At 45.3% G+C, this 19,120-nt stretch overlaps 1 protein-coding gene across 4 annotated transcripts; it reads left to right on the forward strand.

The window, feature by feature from the left end:
• Positions 1–3,222: 3,222 nt before the first annotated feature.
• On the forward strand, positions 3,223–18,680 carry SKP1 (S-phase kinase associated protein 1). 4 transcript variants are annotated; one of them, XM_056348020.1, is made up of 7 exons: positions 8,120–8,274; positions 10,955–11,051; positions 13,552–13,625; positions 14,820–14,963; positions 15,616–15,756; positions 16,536–16,597; positions 18,472–18,680. In XM_056348020.1, exons 2-6 carry the CDS (start codon positions 10,955–10,957, stop codon positions 16,569–16,571), a joined length of 492 nt encoding a protein of 163 aa, XP_056203995.1. In that variant the 5' UTR covers positions 8,120–8,274; the 3' UTR covers positions 16,572–16,597; positions 18,472–18,680. The 4 variants fall into 4 exon arrangements, with proteins under 4 accessions (XP_056203997.1, XP_056203995.1, XP_056203993.1 ...); XM_056348022.1 differs by lacking the exons at positions 8,120–8,274; positions 18,472–18,680 and adding an exon at positions 3,223–3,244 and having other exon boundaries at positions 16,536–17,789; XM_056348018.1 differs by lacking the exon at positions 18,472–18,680 and having other exon boundaries at positions 16,536–17,789.
• The last annotated feature ends 440 nt before the right edge of the window (positions 18,681–19,120 follow it).

Below are 19,120 nucleotides of genomic sequence, written 5' to 3' on the forward strand. Positions count from 1 at the left end.
TATGCACCTGTCAGACACTCATTTATAACTCTTTAATTGTTTCTTGTTTGGTCTGTATGCTGAGAACTCATGGAAACTCAAGATACGTTTTAGGGGGTTTTGCATAGTTAAAGGAAAGTTTTACATGAGAGAAATAGCTTTTTAGTATTAACGTGGGTTTTGCAACCATATGCATAGTTTATACGAGCTTAGATTTTGGAGCAAAATGTTTGCAAGCCATGGTTTTTGAAGTGTAGAGTGCGTAGGGTGTCCTCTGTATGCTACAGTGGTCACTGCACGGAGTATCGGTTCTGTGCAAGTTCCAGGAGAAGGTTGGAAACAGCTAAAGTATCAAGTGAAAATTGCACGGGACTGTAGAGATCTTGCAGTACCCATGAATACACTAAAAAAGCCCTGCAGAGTAAGCAGTTCATGAGTCAGCCTACTGTGGTTTTTAAAAAAGTTATTTCGGTGCTCTAATTCATTTGGCTGTACTCCTTTTGGATGAGAATAAAGGCGAGCTGCTCTCTTGAGCGAGGGACCAGAGTTCTTTGGCATATATACAGGAAAAAAAGGCTGAAACAACACATTTGGTTTTAAATTAAGCAGTGCTCTGTGTTTTAGCTTTTTAAAACCTGTGCTGTGGCTTAAAAGCTTTACTCTTTAAGATGGGTTGAACTACAGCTCCTGATCTTTTAATTACCGTACGGTGAACAGAAGTGCTTTTGGATGAAGATTAAATTGATTGCTGTTGTATAAAACAATCACTAATAGTACCTAAATGCTACATATAAATAAACATATAAAACCAGGCTGGACATGCAGCTTTTAAAATAGGAGGGCACTGTAGGACTGGAACAGGTTAACCAGCAAGGCTGCAGAATATTTCATCTTGGAAGTTTTCAGGACTGGGCTAGGAAAAGCCACAGCTGAGCTGTGCTGGTGCTGGTGTTCATTCACGGGGGAGACTGAGGTCCCTTCCAGACGATGTTTCGGTCTTGAAAACAGCACCTTGCGGGGTTACGGCACACGAGGCTCGGGATTGGTGGATATCCTGTTAGCTTCTTCATCAAACGGCTGTCAAGGCTTTGGTTGTGGTTTGCAGAACATCAACTGAAAAATATAGTGGGGATGTTCCAGTAGCTGCAAACCAGTATCGGTTCCTTTCATCTGGCCTTGCCAATGGCTGCATTGTGCCACCTTCTGCCGCCCTGGGACTGGTGATGGAAGAGGAGCTGTGTCATTAGGGGTGAGCATCCTGGATAAAAATCTGTAGGCAGGTGCTTCTGATGAGAAGACTGCTCATTTTGCAGACATTTGTATTGCTGTGTGGGGTTGTGTAAATCAAACTAAACTTTTGCTGTTTGGTCATCTCGTTGGCTTTTGTATACATCTTCCTCATTAGATTTCCCCAAAACACAACTGGGTTTTTTGGGGGGGGGGGTTGTTTTTGGTTTTTTACATTTGTAAATTTTCATTAAATATAAAACCTGTTTTCTGGATTATGCATTTGAAAGCAAAAGTGCTGAACTGTCAAAGAGTAGTGTACTATTTAAACTGATAATTGCATAATGGATTAGGCCAAAAGGCTTTAGTCTGGCTCCCAACTGCCTTTATTTTTCAGGAGTTTGAAAAAACACCCACCACTGCCCTGCCTTAATCATGAAACTTGCTGTGAAACCCCCTTTATTGTAGCAGTCAGTGCAAGAGTGGTCAGTGACCACTGCTCTTTCTGCCTCCTTATTTTATAAAGAAAAAAAAGGGGTGGGGGGCGGTGGAGGAGCTGTGTCTGAGAGGATCCTACAGCATTCATTCCATGCTTGACCCACTTTGCAGGCAGCATCGCTCCTTTTCCACCACCACGTTTCTCCTTGGGGAAGCGGAGAACCGCAGCCACCACCGCTGAAGTGGGGATGCCTGCCCAGGAGAGGGGGTGCCATGGCTCCCTGGGAGCCTGTTCTCCTTTCTTCCCTCTCTCAGCAACAGGCTGGTGATGGGTTCTCTGTTGTGTCTGGTCGTGAATTTATCTAGTTTTAGCTAATCCATCTCAAAATGTTACTGGACTGTCCTTTTTCCTCTGCAATGTCTTTTAAAAATGCTTTGAATTAGACTGCTTCTGAAACATGCTGTATTTATTCCCATGGACTTTGAAACCGTACAGCAACTGCTCTTTATCGTCTGTGGTGTCATAACCAGCCTGGAATCTGCTTTTTGGACTTTGAATAGCTCCAAGGTTGAAGACTGGTGCCGTGCAGCCCTATAAAGCTAACTGTGCTGGTTTTGGCTGGGACAGTTAATTGTGTTCCCGGTAGCTGCTACGGGGCTGGTTTGGGTTTGTGCTGGGGAGGGTGCTGGTAACACAGGGCTGCCCAGTCCCTGCTGAGCGGGGCTTACACAGAGCCAAGGGCTCTGCTGCTCCTCACCCCACGCGCCAGCGAGCGGGCTGGGGGGCACAAGGAGCTGGGAGGGGGCACGGCCGGGACAGCTGACCCCGCCTGACCCCAGGGATGTCCCCTGCCATGAGCCTCGTGCTCAGCACATAGAGCTGGGGAAGGAGAAGGAAGGGGGGACGTTCGGAGTGGTGGCGTTTGTCTTCCCCGGCCCCTGTTAGGCAGGATGGAGCCCCGCTGCCCTGGGGATGGCTGAGCACCGGCTGCCCTGGGGAGCGGTGAACGGGTTCCTCGCTTCGCTCTGCCTGTGCGGCTTTTGCTTTGCCTGTTGAACTGTCCTGATCTCAGCCCCCGAGTGAGTTTTGCCACTTTTACCCTTCCAGTGCTCCCCCCATCCCGCCACGGGGGAGTGAGCGAGCGGTGCTGGGGGCTGAATTACCAGCCGGGGTTAAACCATGACACTAACCTAGTTCACTTAGGCTCACGCTTGGTTATCAAGGATATTCACAATTTTTTTATACATTGCCGCTTAAGACCGCTTAAAGGAAGCCTGCTAAGCGAGTTCTCCAGATCACCTAGAGCAATCCCGCTCCTCCCGCAGCGCTGGCGGGACCCCGAGGCCGCTCGCAGCGCTCCCGGAGCGAGCCCCGGCGCCACCGCCTGGCCGTGCCCGCCCCGCCGGGACCAGGACCGGGACCGGGGCCGCCCGCAAGGCTGGTCCCGGCGGCGCTGCCCGGGCAGGCGGTGGGTGGGTGACTCCGTCGGAGCAGCCCGAGGGATCCGAAAGGGTGCTAGGGCACAACTGGTACAGAAATCTCTGAGTGGAGGTGGAGTGAGGATGAGGGTAGGAAGTAGATGCTGCAAATACGCATGAGGTAGGTGTGTTTCTGTTTTTAATCTTCCCCCCATCTTTAGTCTTCTAAACTCTCTTGCATCCCTGTAGTTATGTAAGGGCAATGAGAGTGGCATTAGGGAAAGAAACAGAAGCTGGTAACAAACCCCACAGCTGGTGTCTGCTCGACAGGATTTAGTTACTGGGGTTTGTCAGTCTATCGGTGTTAACTGGACTCTCATCCAACCGGTGGCCTCTGCCACCTGTTGTCCTGCATTGCTGGGGTACAACCTGGATGGAAAGCAACAGCACCTCGTGGGTGTTCCTGTAATACAAGTTTTGATCCATCATAGAACCACAGAACGGTTTGGGTTGGAAGGGACCTTGAAGACCACCCAGTCCCACCCCCTGCCACGGGCAGGGACACCGGCCACCAGCCCAGGCTGCCCCCAGCCCCGTCCAGCCTGGCCTCGGGCACTGCCAGGGATGGGGCACCCACAGCTGCTCTGGGCAGCCCGTGCCAGCACCTCGCCGCCCTCACGGGGAAGGATTTCTTCCCGCTATCTAAATCTCCCCTCTTTCAGCTTAAAGCCATTTCCTCTTGTCCTGTTGCTTACACGCTCTTGTAAAACGTCCCTCCCCAGCCTTCCTGTAGGCCCCTTTAGGTAATGGAAGTTGGAAATGCAATAATGACCTTTTTCCAGAGTTGTACTGAGAACAAGAATTTTCCTATTCTGTTGCTGCATTGTTGCAAGATTGCTTTAAACAGCACTGGCACAGGCCTTTGAGCTCAGCAATGTCTTTCTACCAACTCTCTCACATGAATAATTCTGATGTTTTCTGGTTTGACACTAAACCAGGTTGTTTTTTGTTGTTTTTTTTAAACTTGTTGATATAGCTGCTTGTTTTAAAAAAAATTCCTCACCATCTGTATTCTGGGGGGGGGGGGCGGGGGGGGGGGGGGGCAGAAAGGATTTTTTGCAGCAAGTCTCATCCTCCCCTACATGTGGATTAGGTTCTTGTTCAGATTCTATGTTCACACCTCACTTTCCAGCAAATCATTTTGGGCGCTCTCTGCTAGCGCAGCTGTGCTCTCAGGACTCCTCAAGTTCAGCCCTCCCCAGCATCCCATCCCTGCAGCTCAGGGAATCCAGGCTGAGTTCTGTGAAGTTTCCCAGCTTGTTGATGGAGCAAAGCTGATCTCTTTCAAGCCTGGTTCTCATTAGGCTTTGACAATCCCACGTCACGCTTCTGGTATTGAAAAATACTCAGTGTGTTATCTCCATAGTCTCTGAATTCCCCCCAGCAACAAAAAAAACCCCAAAACAGTTTCTCTGTAAAGTGGAGAATATGAAGTGTTTTGAGGGCTGGGGGTGGGGGGGTGGGGGCACAATAAATTTTGCCTGAAATAGCCAGGAAGAGAATCCGAGAATCCAAGGTCGTGGAACAGATGCAGCAGCACTGTGTCTGGGAGGCTGCTCCCTAATGTTCTGTGTGTTAAAACCCCCTTCCCCCTGCTGCTGCATTGCTGTTCAGCTAGCTGTGCCCGCAGCCCAGGGATGCTGCAAGTATGTAGGTCATAGCTCTTCTGGATCTGATAAGCATTAAATCAAGCTTGCACTGATCTTGGGTGCTCCAGTCTTTTCAGGTATTTGCTTTAGTGTTAAGCTTGTCCCTTCCTCTGGGTTCTCAGTGGTAAAAGGTCCTTAATTGTGATTTACCTATGGCTCATACGTGGTGTGATTATCTTTATGGCTCAGGGTGGCAATGCTAAGGTTTATGATTATTTGCATTGTGACGATTACCTACGTGCCTAACAACTGAAACTGGGCCACCCATTTTTTGAAAAATCTTTTTGCCTTGCCGCTTTAGTGAAGGATGGGTCTTTTGTGTTATTAATACTGACTTACTTGCAGCACTTTGGCTATCAATGCTGCAGCAGCTGCTTTTTCATGACAGATAACAGAAAGCATCTGGACTGGCTGGGGAGGTTCATTGTACGATATGTAGGGCACAGTGGGAGGTGGCCGTCCTGTGATTAGAGCCTATCTATGACAGCCGTCTGCCACTTTTTTTGGGTGTGGGATGTTTTTGTTGTTTTAACTTTTCCAGAGTTCTAATTCAACAGCTAAATTCAAAGTCCACTGTGGACTGAATTTTCTCCTTCAGAAAGTTATCTCAAGTATAAAGCTCATCAACAGTATCGCTTCAAATTAACTTCACATGCAGACCATAATTAAGCATGGAACTTAGCTTTCTGCCTGTTCCTAGATTTTATTAGATCTCTCTGGTGTAGACAGCAAATCCCATCCCCCCTTTGTGGAGCCTGATTCGAAGTCCGAGAGCTTGTGCTTGCTGAACAAGAGCCAAATCAGAAACCTTGGTCTTTGGCAACATCAGGAAGGGGATTTAGGATTTGCAGATATGTTTTCCACAGACCATGTTCTGTTGTAGTCTGATCCTCTAAGCTAAGGAGTTTTAATAGAAATTAAAAAAAGAACATTATAGGAAAATAAAGGCAGTGGTGGGTTTTTTTTTTAGTGCAGTGAACGTGGTTCTCATCATTGGACTAAGAGATGGAGTGACTTAGGAAGAGGTAAATGTGATGACGGCACAATCAAAAGGTCACATTTGGCATAGTTTGGAGGCTTCACATATCTATATGTGATACATATGAATTAAAAATATGATAACTAGGTCCTCATAAATGGTGAACAAACAGCTTATCTCGTTACTAATACTAGGATCTTTGAGGAACCTCTGCTAGCATCAGTCTGTTGTATAAGCATTACCTGACATCTTTGGGTGCTCCCTCAGCTGTTACAAAGAGTTTGGCTGAAGTGCATGTTACAGAAGCCCACAGTAATTCGGGCTAGAAGGGACCACCAAGGTCCTCTGGACCACATTCTCAATTTAGATCCATCTTCAAAGTCAGATTGGGTTGCTCAGAGTCATCTTCAAGCATGCTGTAACTAACGAGTTGCTCGGCATCCTACAGCCCAAGAAACAAGATTCCCCCATCAGGCAGTTGTCTCTGACAGTTCTTTGGAATGTTTAGTGAAACCTATTTAAGTAATAGTACGTGATGTAGAGTAGCCTCACTGTCACCTGAGCTCTAAGAGATTCTTCCTGGCTGAGAATCTGCATTTGAGTTTTCCATCTCTCCAGGGAGTCAGCCCTAACCAACAGACTATTTAATATTAAATACTTCTAGTGTGTGTGGTGTCGCTAGTTATGTCATTCAGATAGAAAATTAAGGAAAAAAAGAAAGAAGACTTGATACTTCTGTGGCGAGGCTCCTGTCCTGGGCTGTGGACTCTGAAATGAGCAAAGCAAGCTTTTTAACTGAGAATTTCTGAATCTCAGGAAAATCCTTTACATTAGAAGGTATTTTCTAGTGGGTCTGGCTGTCATTTGTTCAGTAAGGTGTGGGGCACAGCCTGGGACACCCTGAGACCACAAGGAAGGGGAAAACTGTGACTTATGCCACTATACTGTTGTTCTGCAGTGGAATGCTGCTGCTGGTACCAGTCTGCTTACAGACAGCCTGGCTATGTACGCACTGAAATGCTGTGAACACATTCTTCAGTTCTGTAGACATCTGCAACGAAGATTTCAAGTAAAGCAAATTGTCATCATCATCAGTTGTCACTGCATAAATATTTTAACTACCTAAAAGCCACTTTGCCATGGACAGCTGATGCAAAACTGGGCTCAGCAGCAGAGCACAGGGCAAATTCTGTGTGACAGCACCACGGACACCTCATGGTTACTTTGGTGCACTCATACCCTGCTCTGCCTTCCTCACTTGAGCAAAAACCTTCAGATCCCTCCTTTCCTGAAAATCCAATCCTGAAAACCTAATGCCCGTCACTATTGACCCCATGCTCTTGACCTTTCAGGAGATGTTAGGTGGGGTGCTTGTGCCAACGCAGCACTGCTTTGGCTGCATCCCGGTGGTTCCTGGCTGCTAGTCCGTCCTCGGGCCTGGTGGCTCCCTGTGCACTGGTGTCTGGAGATGCTTCCATGGGCTCTGGCCACGGGCAGAGCTGTACAGACCAAAATTCCTGGTGGGCCCCAGGGCAGATGTTCAGTGGTTGCTTGTTAGACCTAAATCTATTTCCAGCAGCGTGAACTGTCCTGAGCCGTTGCTGAGGCCAGCAACCTGTTGTTGTAACAATCTGAAATTACCCAGTTTTTCAGTGTAGCCTTTTGGTTAAACTGCTTTCTGCGTCCGCTGCAGATGGCGCTTCGCTAGGTTACTGCGGGGGGGGGCTGCCAGGGGCAGGAGCTGCCTGGCCCAGCTCCCTGCTTCAGGGGCCCTCGCGGGGGGCTTGGGCTGTCTCCCCGTGCAGCCCCGCTAGGAGGGAGACCCCCAGCGCGGGCTCTCGGTGACAGGTCCCCGCGACTCCGAACAGCCGTGTTTCGGTGCACAGGATGGCCGCCGTGCCCGCGGGCCGCTCGCTCCCCCAGGAGGGCACCCGGCCGGCCTCCAGCTGCCACAAGCCGCACCGGCGGGCACCCCTCGCCATCACGGGTGCTCTCCACGGGGACACCGCGCTATCCCCCCACCGGGCGAGGGTCCCGGCCCGGCCTCCCCCCGCAACACCGGGCCGGTGGCCGGGGCGGCCCCTCAGGCCCGGGGGAGGCTGGGGGGGGGGGGGGGGGGGGGAGGAGACGCCGCAGCCGTTGGCCCGTGCGAGGCGCCCCCGCCCATTGCGCGGCCCCGGGGCCGCCCGCGCCGCTGCCTGAAAGACCCGCCGCGCGCCGCCCCGTCCCGCCGCTGCCGCCCCGCTGCCCCCGCTCCCCGCACCCGGCAGAGGACGGCGTGGCCAGTTTCTTTACCGTCAGCTGTTCTGGGCGCCGTTTAGGGAGGCGGGTAGGGTGTTTCGGTCAGGCGTTCGCTGCGGGCAGCCCGGCGGTTGCGAGGCAGTGAGCGGCGGGTCCTTGCCTCCTCCCCCGCGCCCCTTTCCTCCCGCCATATAAAGCCGCCGCCGCAGTTGGGCCCTGAGCGCTGCCGCCGCCGCCGCCAGGTCTAGTCAGCGCGGAGTCGGACGCCACCGCCGCCTCACGGTGAGGCCTGCGGGGCTCAGGGGGCTGCACGGGGGCGGCGGCGGCGGTAGGGTCCGGGTGGCGGGGCCGGCTGGCTGCGGCAGGCGGGCCCGGCCTGGCGAGGGCGGCGGGGCTGCCAGGTGCTGGTGCGGGCGGGCCGCGGGGGAGGAGGGTGTGCACTGGGGGCTGAGCCCGTCCTGGACGCCGCGGGGCTGAAGCGGGCGGGGGGGTGGTGCGGGACCGGTAAATCGGGCGGCGGTGCTCCCCCACCCCGGGCCGCGCCGCACCTGCGGAGCCCGGCCGTGCCCGAGGCGGCCGGCGGGCTGTCCCTGCCGCCCCGGCGGAGTGAGGCGGGCTGGGGCCGCGGCGCTGAGCTGAGTCAGTAAGCGCGGCCCTACAGCCGGTGGCACCGGGAAGCGGAGGGGAAGGAGCGAGCATCCATCCGGAATAGCTCTGGGAGGCAGAGTTGCCCAGTAGCGCCGTGTTAGATGGCTGAGCTCTGTGTTTCAGGCTTATACATGCAAATTACCGTTGTAATTCAGGTTTGGCTTTTGACGAGCTCCCAACCTGTTTTGCTGTTGTTGAATAAAGCTTTTAGGACTGGTCTGCTTAGTCACCCAGCTGTGTTGCTGTCCAAGGCCAGTCTATTTCCAGAGCTGTACTGCAGTTTGCTAAAAAATGACTTTTTTTTTTTCTTCTTCCTCCAGGAGATTGAGCTCTGTGATATAAAAATAATGAAATATGGCTGAAATCCTTATCCCTTATCAATGATGAGGCAGTAGATTAGCTTCTTTCGACCTGATTCTGACCCATAACAATGACCTAAAGGTCTTGCAAGAAATGGGTTTGGGTGATACAAGGGTCTTAATGCAAATATTCTTCAGGGGCTGGCCTTGCAGCATCCCTGCCTTGCTGGCTCCGTGCTGCTGCATTATGTAATCCTAGACACAAGCACGGGAAGGCTGGCATGTGAAGCTGGGTTTGTTCTTGAGTGCTCTCAGACAATCACTGCAAGAACAGATGCATTAAATCTGAAATTTATGCCTAGATAAGTGCTTGTTTTTTTTTTTTTTAGAGCATCATTCAAACTACCAACTCAGAACTATGCTTTAACATGGATTTTATTTGTGCGTGTGTGTGTTTGTATCTTTGGAACAGTCGTGACTGTGCCCCTCCAGAACACCCATCTTAATTAGAAGTAGTGCTGTCATATCATTTCGTTACTGGGTAAATATTAACTAACTACTTGCTCTGCCAAATGGAAATTAAAGCAATGAGAGCTTCAGACTGGTGTGAGCTGCTTATTAAGCTTTGTGTGCTTTGGCTGGCCTCCACTGGACTGGGTTTGTTGCAGTAGTGTCAGGCTCAGCCATACTGATGAGCTACTGGAGGCATTCAAAAAGGGGTAGTGTAAGTTTGCTGAAAGTAGTCTAGCTAATTCAATTTTGGTAGTTAAAGTACTGTAAGGAACTAGCATGCATACTTCTTAGGTTTGGTGGGAGAAGAACACTTGAAAATTAACTTAAATTGGTTTGATATTCTCTGTTCCTGGAGCTCCTCTTTACAGTGCCTTCTGGGTTGTATTTATATATACATGCTTTAGAGGTCCTCAAGGAGATAACTTGAGGGAAAGAAAAAAACCCACCCAAAACCTCTTGCAGTGGTCTGCTGCTAACAAACATTTGGAGTGGTAAAGGAACTCTCAACACATCCTGCCAGTTTGTTGAGAACGGATTAATAAAGTTTATGTGGCCAGGCACTTAGGATTATCATGTCTTTCAAGTCAGTTGGTTCAGGTGCAGTGATACCCAAACAGACTTCATGTGTAGTTTCAGGCAGAAGTTGTAACCTACTGGCTGCTGCATCAAGTGCATTACTTCTGGGTTTGAGTTGTAAAGTATTTGCAAAGATGCGTTCTTGTAAAATTTGATTATTTTTCAGTTATAACTTCTTTGCAGTCTGCTGCTTCTGTTTATTCTTGGTCTTGTTACAGTTTGTTTGAAAAACTTTGTTAAAATGCAGAGTCATCTTAGCCATTCTTAATGCTAACAAAGTGCTCATCTAACTTGCTACTTTGTAAGAGTAGTATTGAGTGCTGAAAGACTCTCTTGTAGTGATATATTGCTTTTTAATCTCTTCAGAAAAACAAATGTTTTTCTGAAGGAAAGCTGTTGATCCTGAGCAATCTGTCTGTCTGACTCTGGGGCAAGGGAGGCTGGACCTGGCTCTGTCTAGAGGGGTTCCTTCCAACCTCAGTTTTGTGATTCTCTTCCAGAGGCTTTCACTTAAATGAAGTCAGATCTCAAAAGTAGCTTGAGTAGTCAAAATGAATAGCAATTGTTTGGATTTGAAGAGAAGGAAGTTTTTTTTGGAACTGTTGTTGAGTTAATTCAAAGGAAAGGTAGCTCTAGTGTTGCATGGAAAAAAAGTAGTGCTGTTGGCTAATGTTGTATATTTTATGCTTTAAAATTAAAATTCTCTTAAATTAGTGTTAGGCTTCTACCAATCCTGTTTCTTAAGCATGAGGATTAATGAATTTAGGCCTGTTGATTCAAGCAGTGAATAATCTGAGTATGCTTTAAGTGGCACTGGGCTATCTGCTGTTGGTAAGAAGCAGTATAAATTAATGTATATCCTCAAGTCAGCAAAACCTGTAACATCTGCTGAATATTGTGTGGAAATAACTGTCCTTCTCTTGTAGATGCCTTCAATTAAACTACAGAGTTCAGATGGAGAAATCTTTGAAGTTGATGTTGAAATTGCAAAACAGTCTGTAACTATAAAGACTATGCTGGAAGGTAAGAGTGTGAAGCCTTGAGGCCCACTAGCTCGTGTGGAGATAGCAATGTATTCAAGGAAGCCTCTTGAACAGTAGCTGTGACCAAAGGAGACAAACTAGTACTGTGCTGAAAATGGATTCTCAGTCCTGTGAAGCAGCTCGCTGTCCTATGTCAGAGCAGCTGAAACAATTGCTGTTGTAGCTGGAACTATGTTTTGGGTGGATGTGCTCTTGCAAAAAGCTTAAAGTTCAGTCCTCTTGTTAAGAGCACTCACAGGGAAGCTAGTAAAATAGAAGCACCCCACTGCCTTGCTTACAGCCTACTTCAGTTTTGTAAAAGCTAAGCAAACAGAACATCTCATAATACTAAAAACTAAGGTTATTTAATCCTACAAACCAGCCTTATGATGTAAGTATCTTTTAAATGGGGTGGGAGATTGTAAACCAGTGCAATGAAGAAAGAGCTGAAGTGAAACCTATATTGTGGATGCAGTTGAATTATTTGGGATAAATGCTTAGTTCTGATCTCCTGCTGACATAAATTTGAAACAAAAGAACTTGTGGCGGGGGAGGGGAAATCTGCCAGATGGCTAGGATACAGTGCAAACTGTGTCTAATCCCTCTAGTGCAAATCCTCATTGTTTACTGGTGGTTTTTTCCAGTTTTTGGGTGTATTCATGAATTAACTTAGAAAACAGTCTTTCTGTAGATGTAGTTAAAATTATGTTCTTGGGTATAAATCTGTGTCTGGTTGTGACACCTTATTTCACCCTTATTTTTACTGGGTTTATGTATACTCCAAGCATTGAACACTTTCATTCTGTTAGTAAGATGCTGTTGAACATGACTAGCAACACGAGGAGGAAACATAGCAGTTGGTTGGATTACGTTAGGAAACGCAATTCTTCTCAGTTTTCTCATGCAGAAGCTGTGTCACTGCCGGTGTTTAGTGACACTTGGGTGTTGATGAAAGGGAAGTTACACGTGGTAAGTGTTGTAAGCTAGGCAATGTAAACTAGCCTCTCACTAATCTGGGTGAGACCTGATACTCTAGTACAGATGAAATGCATTTGCAGTACAGCCGGTTAAGCATCAGTTAATAAACAATGTTTTGTGTGCTGCCTGCTACAGTTGAAAAGGGAGGAGCTGAAAGGTGGGGTTGTCGAGCATCATGGGACCACCAATGAAGTATTAATTTTCTGATAACAGATGAAATTGCTGTTTTGGAGGTGGTGGGGGCAAGCTGAGCAGAGTTGACTGAACTTGAGATATTGCTTGAATTATTTCCCCATACCAACAATTTTGGACTGGTTGCTTGTTACTCTAGTATCTGTCACCATGTTCAAAGTATGCATTTGAAGTTTCCATTAATTGATGTACGCAGTACCCCTTAATGTCAGTATTTTAGTTTCTGAATCTATGAAGTTAGTTTTTCCAAACAAAAGGTAGTACTAATTAATATCCCATTAATAACAGTAGTTGACTTGCCTAAATACAGAAGTACATGCTATTTTAATTGTGCACAGATTTGATCAGTGATGCCTGTGTGACAGTCATCTGTTCTTAAAAATGAATTTCCTTGGTGATGTAGAATTGGCTTATCTGTGCATATAATGAGTGAAGGTCTGCATAGTTACTAGATTACATAACTAATTACAAGATGTTAATCTTTGACAGCTGGGGTGTCATCCAACTGTTCGCATTTGTGTAATAAAAAAGCATATTCTCTGATCAAAGATGGGTAATGTAGTATTTGTTCTGCATATCAAGTACAGATTTTGTTTTTCTCATTTTTTACTTTGATTCCTTAATCATATCAAGGGGTCAAAGTGACAAAGTTTATCCAAATCTGTCTTGAGCATGCTGGCAGTCTTTGAAAGCAAGGAGTATTGGAAGCGTGCTTTATAAATGCTTTTTTGAGTGAAGGATTTATACTGCTGTCTTAGCATGTGAACTTCAGCCGATGAGAATCGGTATGAGTGCTTCGGAGGCCAGATAACTGGCATCTCTGCACTACAGTGAAGTATTTACTGCTCCTGTAGAAGACAAAACATTGTCTCTACTTACCACAGTAGATCTGAATTCTTATTAAATAAGAAATGGAATGGGAGATCTCAGTTGGAACATTTCGGTTGAACTTGCACTTTGAACTGTTGAAAGTGGTAAAAATCCATACATGTGTCTGATTCCTCCAATGTCTCCTCTTCCCAGGACACTGAACTAGCAGGTTCTGCTCTGACAAGTAACTGACCGCTTAACTGGTGGTTTGTTGATGCTCTCATTTGATGAGGTAGCCTGATTAGCCACTTAGCCTAAACTTGGTATAACCTTGTATGTGTAATGCAGCTGTGGCTCCACAAAGCTTTCTAAAAGGTACTGGCTTCACCAGTTAGAGATCCTTTGCTACCAATCTGTTCAGCCTCACTGTTAGAATAGTGGAGAATTGGTGAAGCAGCCCAGTTCAGAAAAAGAACAAGTGGCTTTGCCTGCTGATTGCTTAGTCATCTTTCCATTTTTAGATCTGGGAATGGATGATGAAGGTGATGATGACCCAGTCCCTCTTCCAAATGTTAATGCAGCTATCTTAAAAAAGGTAAGATGCTGAAAACAGTAGGGTTATGTGGCAGTAATGAAATGTGAAATTCATGTTGGAGTTGGGTATTATGAACTATTGTATTAAAAATATTCTTCCTGTGCTAGCTACAAGCTTAACCAATTTGGGGTGCATGAACCTAGGCATCTAGAGTTTCTGAGAACTGGGATGAGGCTGGTAGGCAGATAATGGCAGAAGACCTACAGAGGTGACCTTCTGGAACAGCAGCTGGAGGCCAGACAGGCTTCCTAAGGTGCTGAAGTGGTGCACACTAGTATTCTGTGGTATTAAAGCACTGATTTTTTTATTGGATTCTGTGAACTGAGGTGCCTGTTCATGAGATCCAAATGTTCAGAGTAAGGATTAAGGGATTGGTGGTGGTGAGAATACTGGCAGTAGCCTGCCTGTGTGGTAGTCACTGTGTGCACTCAATGGTATTAAATTGGGTAATAGACCATGATTACTGTTGGGTCAAGGGAGAAAAGCAAAAAAATACGTTGCTGTCTTCTAAGATGCTTTTTACTCTGAAGTAGAAAGTGTTATGCCAAAATAAGCACTGGACTGTTTTGGGGTAAATAAATGGTTAGGAATTATTTCCTAGTGAAAGTGCACATAAATAACTTGTGAAGTCTCTTGGGTTGGCAGAATGGGACGGGATTTTACTTGTATCGTGTGATGAAATTGCATGTTCCCAAGCTAGTGTTTGGTTGTGTGTGGTTTTTTTTTTAAAAGGCAGACTTTTGCCAGGTGAACTTTGCACTAGGGTGAGCATGTTCTGCTGATAGCTGTTACCAACCACTCTATGCTCTTCCCCTGTGTAGTGTTCTGTTTAATAAAAATTGTGTCTCTGCAAACAGATTAGACACTGCAAAATGAGGTTTAGGTTTTCTTTGTGCAGTCCTGTGTGTGCTAGCACAGGGTTGAATAACTTTAGAACACCTGCAGCTGGCTTTTAAGATCATGAGTAATTAACTAGCTACTGTCTCAGATGGGATTCTTGAAGGCTGTTGTACTCCAGGACTGGGGATCAGTTGTTCTAAAATTATAATGTTGGGTATTGGAGCATGTTCCTACATGATTCTAATACGAATCTAGAGGAAAAGGTGCATTTCTTCTGAAATGAAGGTAAGTTATAGTTGGGGCCCAACAGGAGAATCATTTGGATAAAACTCTTAATATCAAAACTGTAATTAGGTGATTCAGTGGTGCACCCATCACAAGGATGATCCACCTCCTCCTGAGGATGATGAGAACAAAGAAAAAAGAACAGATGACATCCCTGTGTGGGATCAAGAGTTTCTGAAAGTAGACCAAGGAACGCTTTTTGAACTTATCCTGGTAAGTTCGTTCATGAAGCGTAAAGGCTATGCCTGTGGAGTGTGCTCTGCGAGTGCACTTCACAAAGTCTTTATGCTTCTTGAATAATTTCTTCATTGGGAAGGGGATGTGGGGAGGGCAAGTTGTTCTGGCTAATACTGGCTCAGATTGTTGAGGAGGTTGGAATGCTTGCTAACCTAATGCTAGGCATTAATCTAGACCTGCTCATTTATCAATTAATATGCTTTTCTGAATATGGGGCTTGTTAATAGATGATGTTACTGGAGATCCGCATACAACTTAAACCCTAGCTTTGACTTCTTAAATCTGTCCCTTGTATGGTACTGTGGGGCAGCATTAGTTGTCTTGGCTAGTACTAGCTGGAATAGTACTTCAACACTGAAGATCTTGGATGATTGTAGGCTTCTGAAGCTCTTTGTAAAAGGGGGAGCAGGGCAGTTGTATCTTCTGTGGTACAAGTAACTTTCCCTTCTGTTTGGCAAGCAAGTTTTAGGCATTGTTACTTCAGAGTTAGCTAGAAGCTTCTTAAAGTGGAGATGATCTGTTTGCAGTTACAATATTCTACAACTTCAGTGTAACTGTAACTCTGGTAGTACATCTGCAGGGGCAGAACATCGATATGGAGGCTTTAAATTTGAAAACTCTTCTACAGGCTGCAAATTACTTGGACATCAAAGGTTTGCTTGATGTCACATGCAAGACAGTTGCAAACATGATCAAGGGGAAGACTCCAGAAGAAATTCGCAAGACATTCAATATTAAGAATGACTTCACTGAGGAGGAGGAAGCACAGGTACTTGATCTAGGTTTAATTATAATTTAGCTGGGTTTTTTTGTGCTGAATTTGTGTGGCACTTCATGATTTAATGTGTGGTGCAACTGACCTTTTAACAATGAAGGTGAACTAACACACCACCCCCTGGTAATTGGGTTGCTACTAGTGGAAGACCTTTTGGTGCCTACAGTGCTCATAGTCCATTACCTGAAAAGGTCAAAACAAAGCATATTGATTTCCTGGCTCGGAGGTGTGTCTGGTAAGGAAGCATGTAGGATTGTTTTTGGGAGCCCTAGTTAGCCATTTTGGAGCTGTGCTGGAGATGTATTGTTGCATGTGGTTATAAAGGTAAGATGTTTGGATTCTCATCGTTAACTAATGAACTCATTGATCTTAAAACTTGAACAACAAACCAACTGCAAAATAGCAGAGTTGAGAAAGATTGGAGTAAGATGCCTTGTTTAAATATGAAAGTAGTGAATCGTACACATTGGTTTGCCTTCAGTGCTGTGCCATGAAACAAGCGATTTAGTCTTAAGCTAGTCAGTTTCCTTTCCTTGGTGGGAAAAATTCTGTTTTGATCAAATCTAGGCATGAGAAATACATTTCTTGGCTTATATTGATAAACAGGTCAGTTTCTGGAAGACTGACTTTCTAATTGCAAATGCTACATGAAAAATTAAAGCTGCTTCCAGGTTTATGCCTTCCTGCATAATAAGTAAGTAATCCTGAATGCTTATGGCTATTTACAGTTAACTCTTAGAAGTTCACTGCAACATATTAATTTTTTTTTTCAGGTACGTAAAGAGAACCAGTGGTGTGAAGAGAAGTGAAGTACTGTGCCTGACACTCGAACACTGTAAGGATTGTTCCAAATACTAGTTGCACTGCTCTGTTCATAATTGTTAATATTAGACAAATGCAGCAGCAAATGAAGTTGTGTTAGCAGGATATTGTTCCCTTTGCATGTGTAGTGTTTTTTGAGTACAAATTTAAATCTTCTGAGTTTTTATTAGTGTAATTAGATGTCTTTTTACTTTACTCTGCAATGAATAAAACTGAACTAAGTGTGGATTCTGTATGGAAAGTAGCACTTCAGCTGTTCAAGTCCAGTTACAGTGCTAAGGATTGACTCCATTGTAAATAAAAACACCTATGACTTCTCCCTCAAGAAGAACAGAACACTTGTAATTACAGGGTATTGATATCTTCAGAAAGAAAAACAAACTAGAATGTGTCTTGGGGCTTGGGGAGCTAGGTAAAGTTAAGTTACTGGATTTTTTCCAAAAACATTGTGGGGAAAATTAGTGTTACTTAAAGCTATATAACTTTCAAGATGGTTCTTGTCCTGCATTTAAAAAAAAAAAGGAAAAAATATTTGACCACTTTCTTGTCCTGTTAGTCTTGCCTTATAGACAAGTGAAAATGTGATCTAGCACTAAGCAAGCTCCTAACAGTTAAATTTTAATACTTCAACCATGTCTTGAAGACCTGCCTCTAGCTGGTAGCAAGTGAAAAGTGTGTTGCTTTATGCACAGGATGGATGTGTTTTTATACATGCTACTGTGGAAAGTGGAATCCAGATTTGACCAAAAATGACTGACACTACCAAAGTTAATATTATTGACCTGTGCATGTCATTAGTGGCTGGTTTTTAGGCAATTTTAAACAACCCTTGTGATGTAGCTCTTTAAAACATGGTTTCATGTGTCCACAGGAAATCTTACGCCTCTGTATGCGATACTTCAGCTTGTAGAGACTTAACTATTGCATACAAAGCTAATGCAATATCAAGCTTAACTTCTTTGGACAAAGCCACTTGCAACTAGTTAAACAGTAACTGGTTTTCTGATTTTTTTTAATTTTTTTTTACAGTTCCCTTATAGGGAGTAGGGGATGGTTGTGTTAGATCTTTGAGGTGTGCTCTTAGCTTGTATTGCATTCCATTCTCTGTATAAACCTTAGAGTAGAGTGAACCTTAATAAACATTACTTATCTCACTTTAAATAACAGTGTTTCACTTCTGAATTAATAAAGGGCTTTTAAACTTTTGTTGGCAAGTGGTTCTAGTTGTTTGTAACTAGACAATCTTACGGTCACTTAGTGCTATAGTACACTCAGTACTAAGGCAGTGGTTAATTGAAATAAAACGGGTGTAAAGACTTTGTTGAATGACTTAAGCAAGCCACTAGTCACAGTGGGCAACTTCTCAGATTAGGTCGGAAGTTAAATAGCAGGCAATCCAGATGGATAAATTTTTGATGGCTTACCAGCTTTTAGGTAATCTTTGATGTAACCATCAATGAAAGCATTTATAACTCTCTAAAGCAGCATTCAAACCCATGCTTTGGATGCAGCTGCTGCTTACATCTGCTTATTCATGAGGTTGCTGGGCCTGCCTTTGTGCTGGTGGGCATATTATATGGGCGTATTAGATACTGTCAGTGGGCATAAAATACTCCAGTGCTAGACTTGGACATGCTGGAGCTTTTGCAGCATCCTGTATTGCAAACAATACACCTCAGTTTAAAAGTGCCACTAGAGAAAATCTGATGATTCTTTCTGTGGTTGTATAATATTCAGCTTCTCTTGTATTCTTATGAGAAATAAGTCAGTCTGTGTGAAATTAGTGTTTGAGAACACACTAGTTCATCCTTGGAGTGCTGCGTTGCTAATACAGAAGCCTGTACTGTAATTGTGTTTAATGATAGAAGCCTATATAAATTCCTTCAGGTGCTTGTCAGCAGACTAGGATCCCTGTTTGTCAGCAGCCACTGCCTCGCATGATGCCTTGCTGTGCTGTAGGATGAGGAAGAGACAGACACCTAGTTTGCCTTCCTCATTACCTTGCTTCTACTTTGCTTGCCATACCTGCATAAAACACACACCTGTGATCCTGTGGTAAGACTTGCTAATTATTAAACAGCTTGCCTAAAACATCACCCTTGGTGGTCAAATGCTGTAATGGTGGAGCTTCTGCTGAAGGTCCAGGGTTTGCCAGGTGGCTGTTGACACTGATGCAAATGTAGAGGGAGGTACAGCATAGCAGTGTGCAGAAGAAAGGGCTAGTCTGTGTGGTGAATGCATTGTATAGCTTTGACAGATTTTTAATCTTAATAATCTGGTAGTTTGGATTCCATGCAACTTACATTCTTCTAATTGAAGTCCCCCTGTAGTACTGTCTCAGACTTACCCAGATTCAAAATCTGTAGCTGCCTGACACATATGTCAGTATGAGAGAACACCTTTTTTTGACCTTTTTTGGTCTCTGGAGGTTGTGTTACCTCTCAGTTGTTACCCACTCTAGCAGTATGAGTGCTGGGCTGTAGAGAATGATGCCCTTCGTGAAGGTGCTGAGGCAGCTTGTGTACCTCTCTTGTGA

This window comes from Falco biarmicus, chromosome 8 (genome assembly GCF_023638135.1).
Source record: "Falco biarmicus isolate bFalBia1 chromosome 8, bFalBia1.pri, whole genome shotgun sequence".
NCBI classification, from domain to species: Eukaryota; Metazoa; Chordata; class Aves; order Falconiformes; family Falconidae; genus Falco; species Falco biarmicus.

Excerpts from the sequence above, each read along its gene's own strand:
- SKP1 (XM_056348022.1), top strand. The coding sequence starts at position 10,955 with ATGCCTTCAATTAAACTACAGAGTTCAGATGGAGAAATCTTTGAAGTT. Across the intron at positions 14,964-15,615 it reads CGCTTTTTGAACTTATCCTG|GCTGCAAATTACTTGGACAT; the intron begins GTAAGTTCGTTC and ends ACTCTTCTACAG. Across the intron at positions 15,757-16,535 it reads CTGAGGAGGAGGAAGCACAG|GTACGTAAAGAGAACCAGTG; the intron begins GTACTTGATCTA and ends TTTTTTTTTCAG.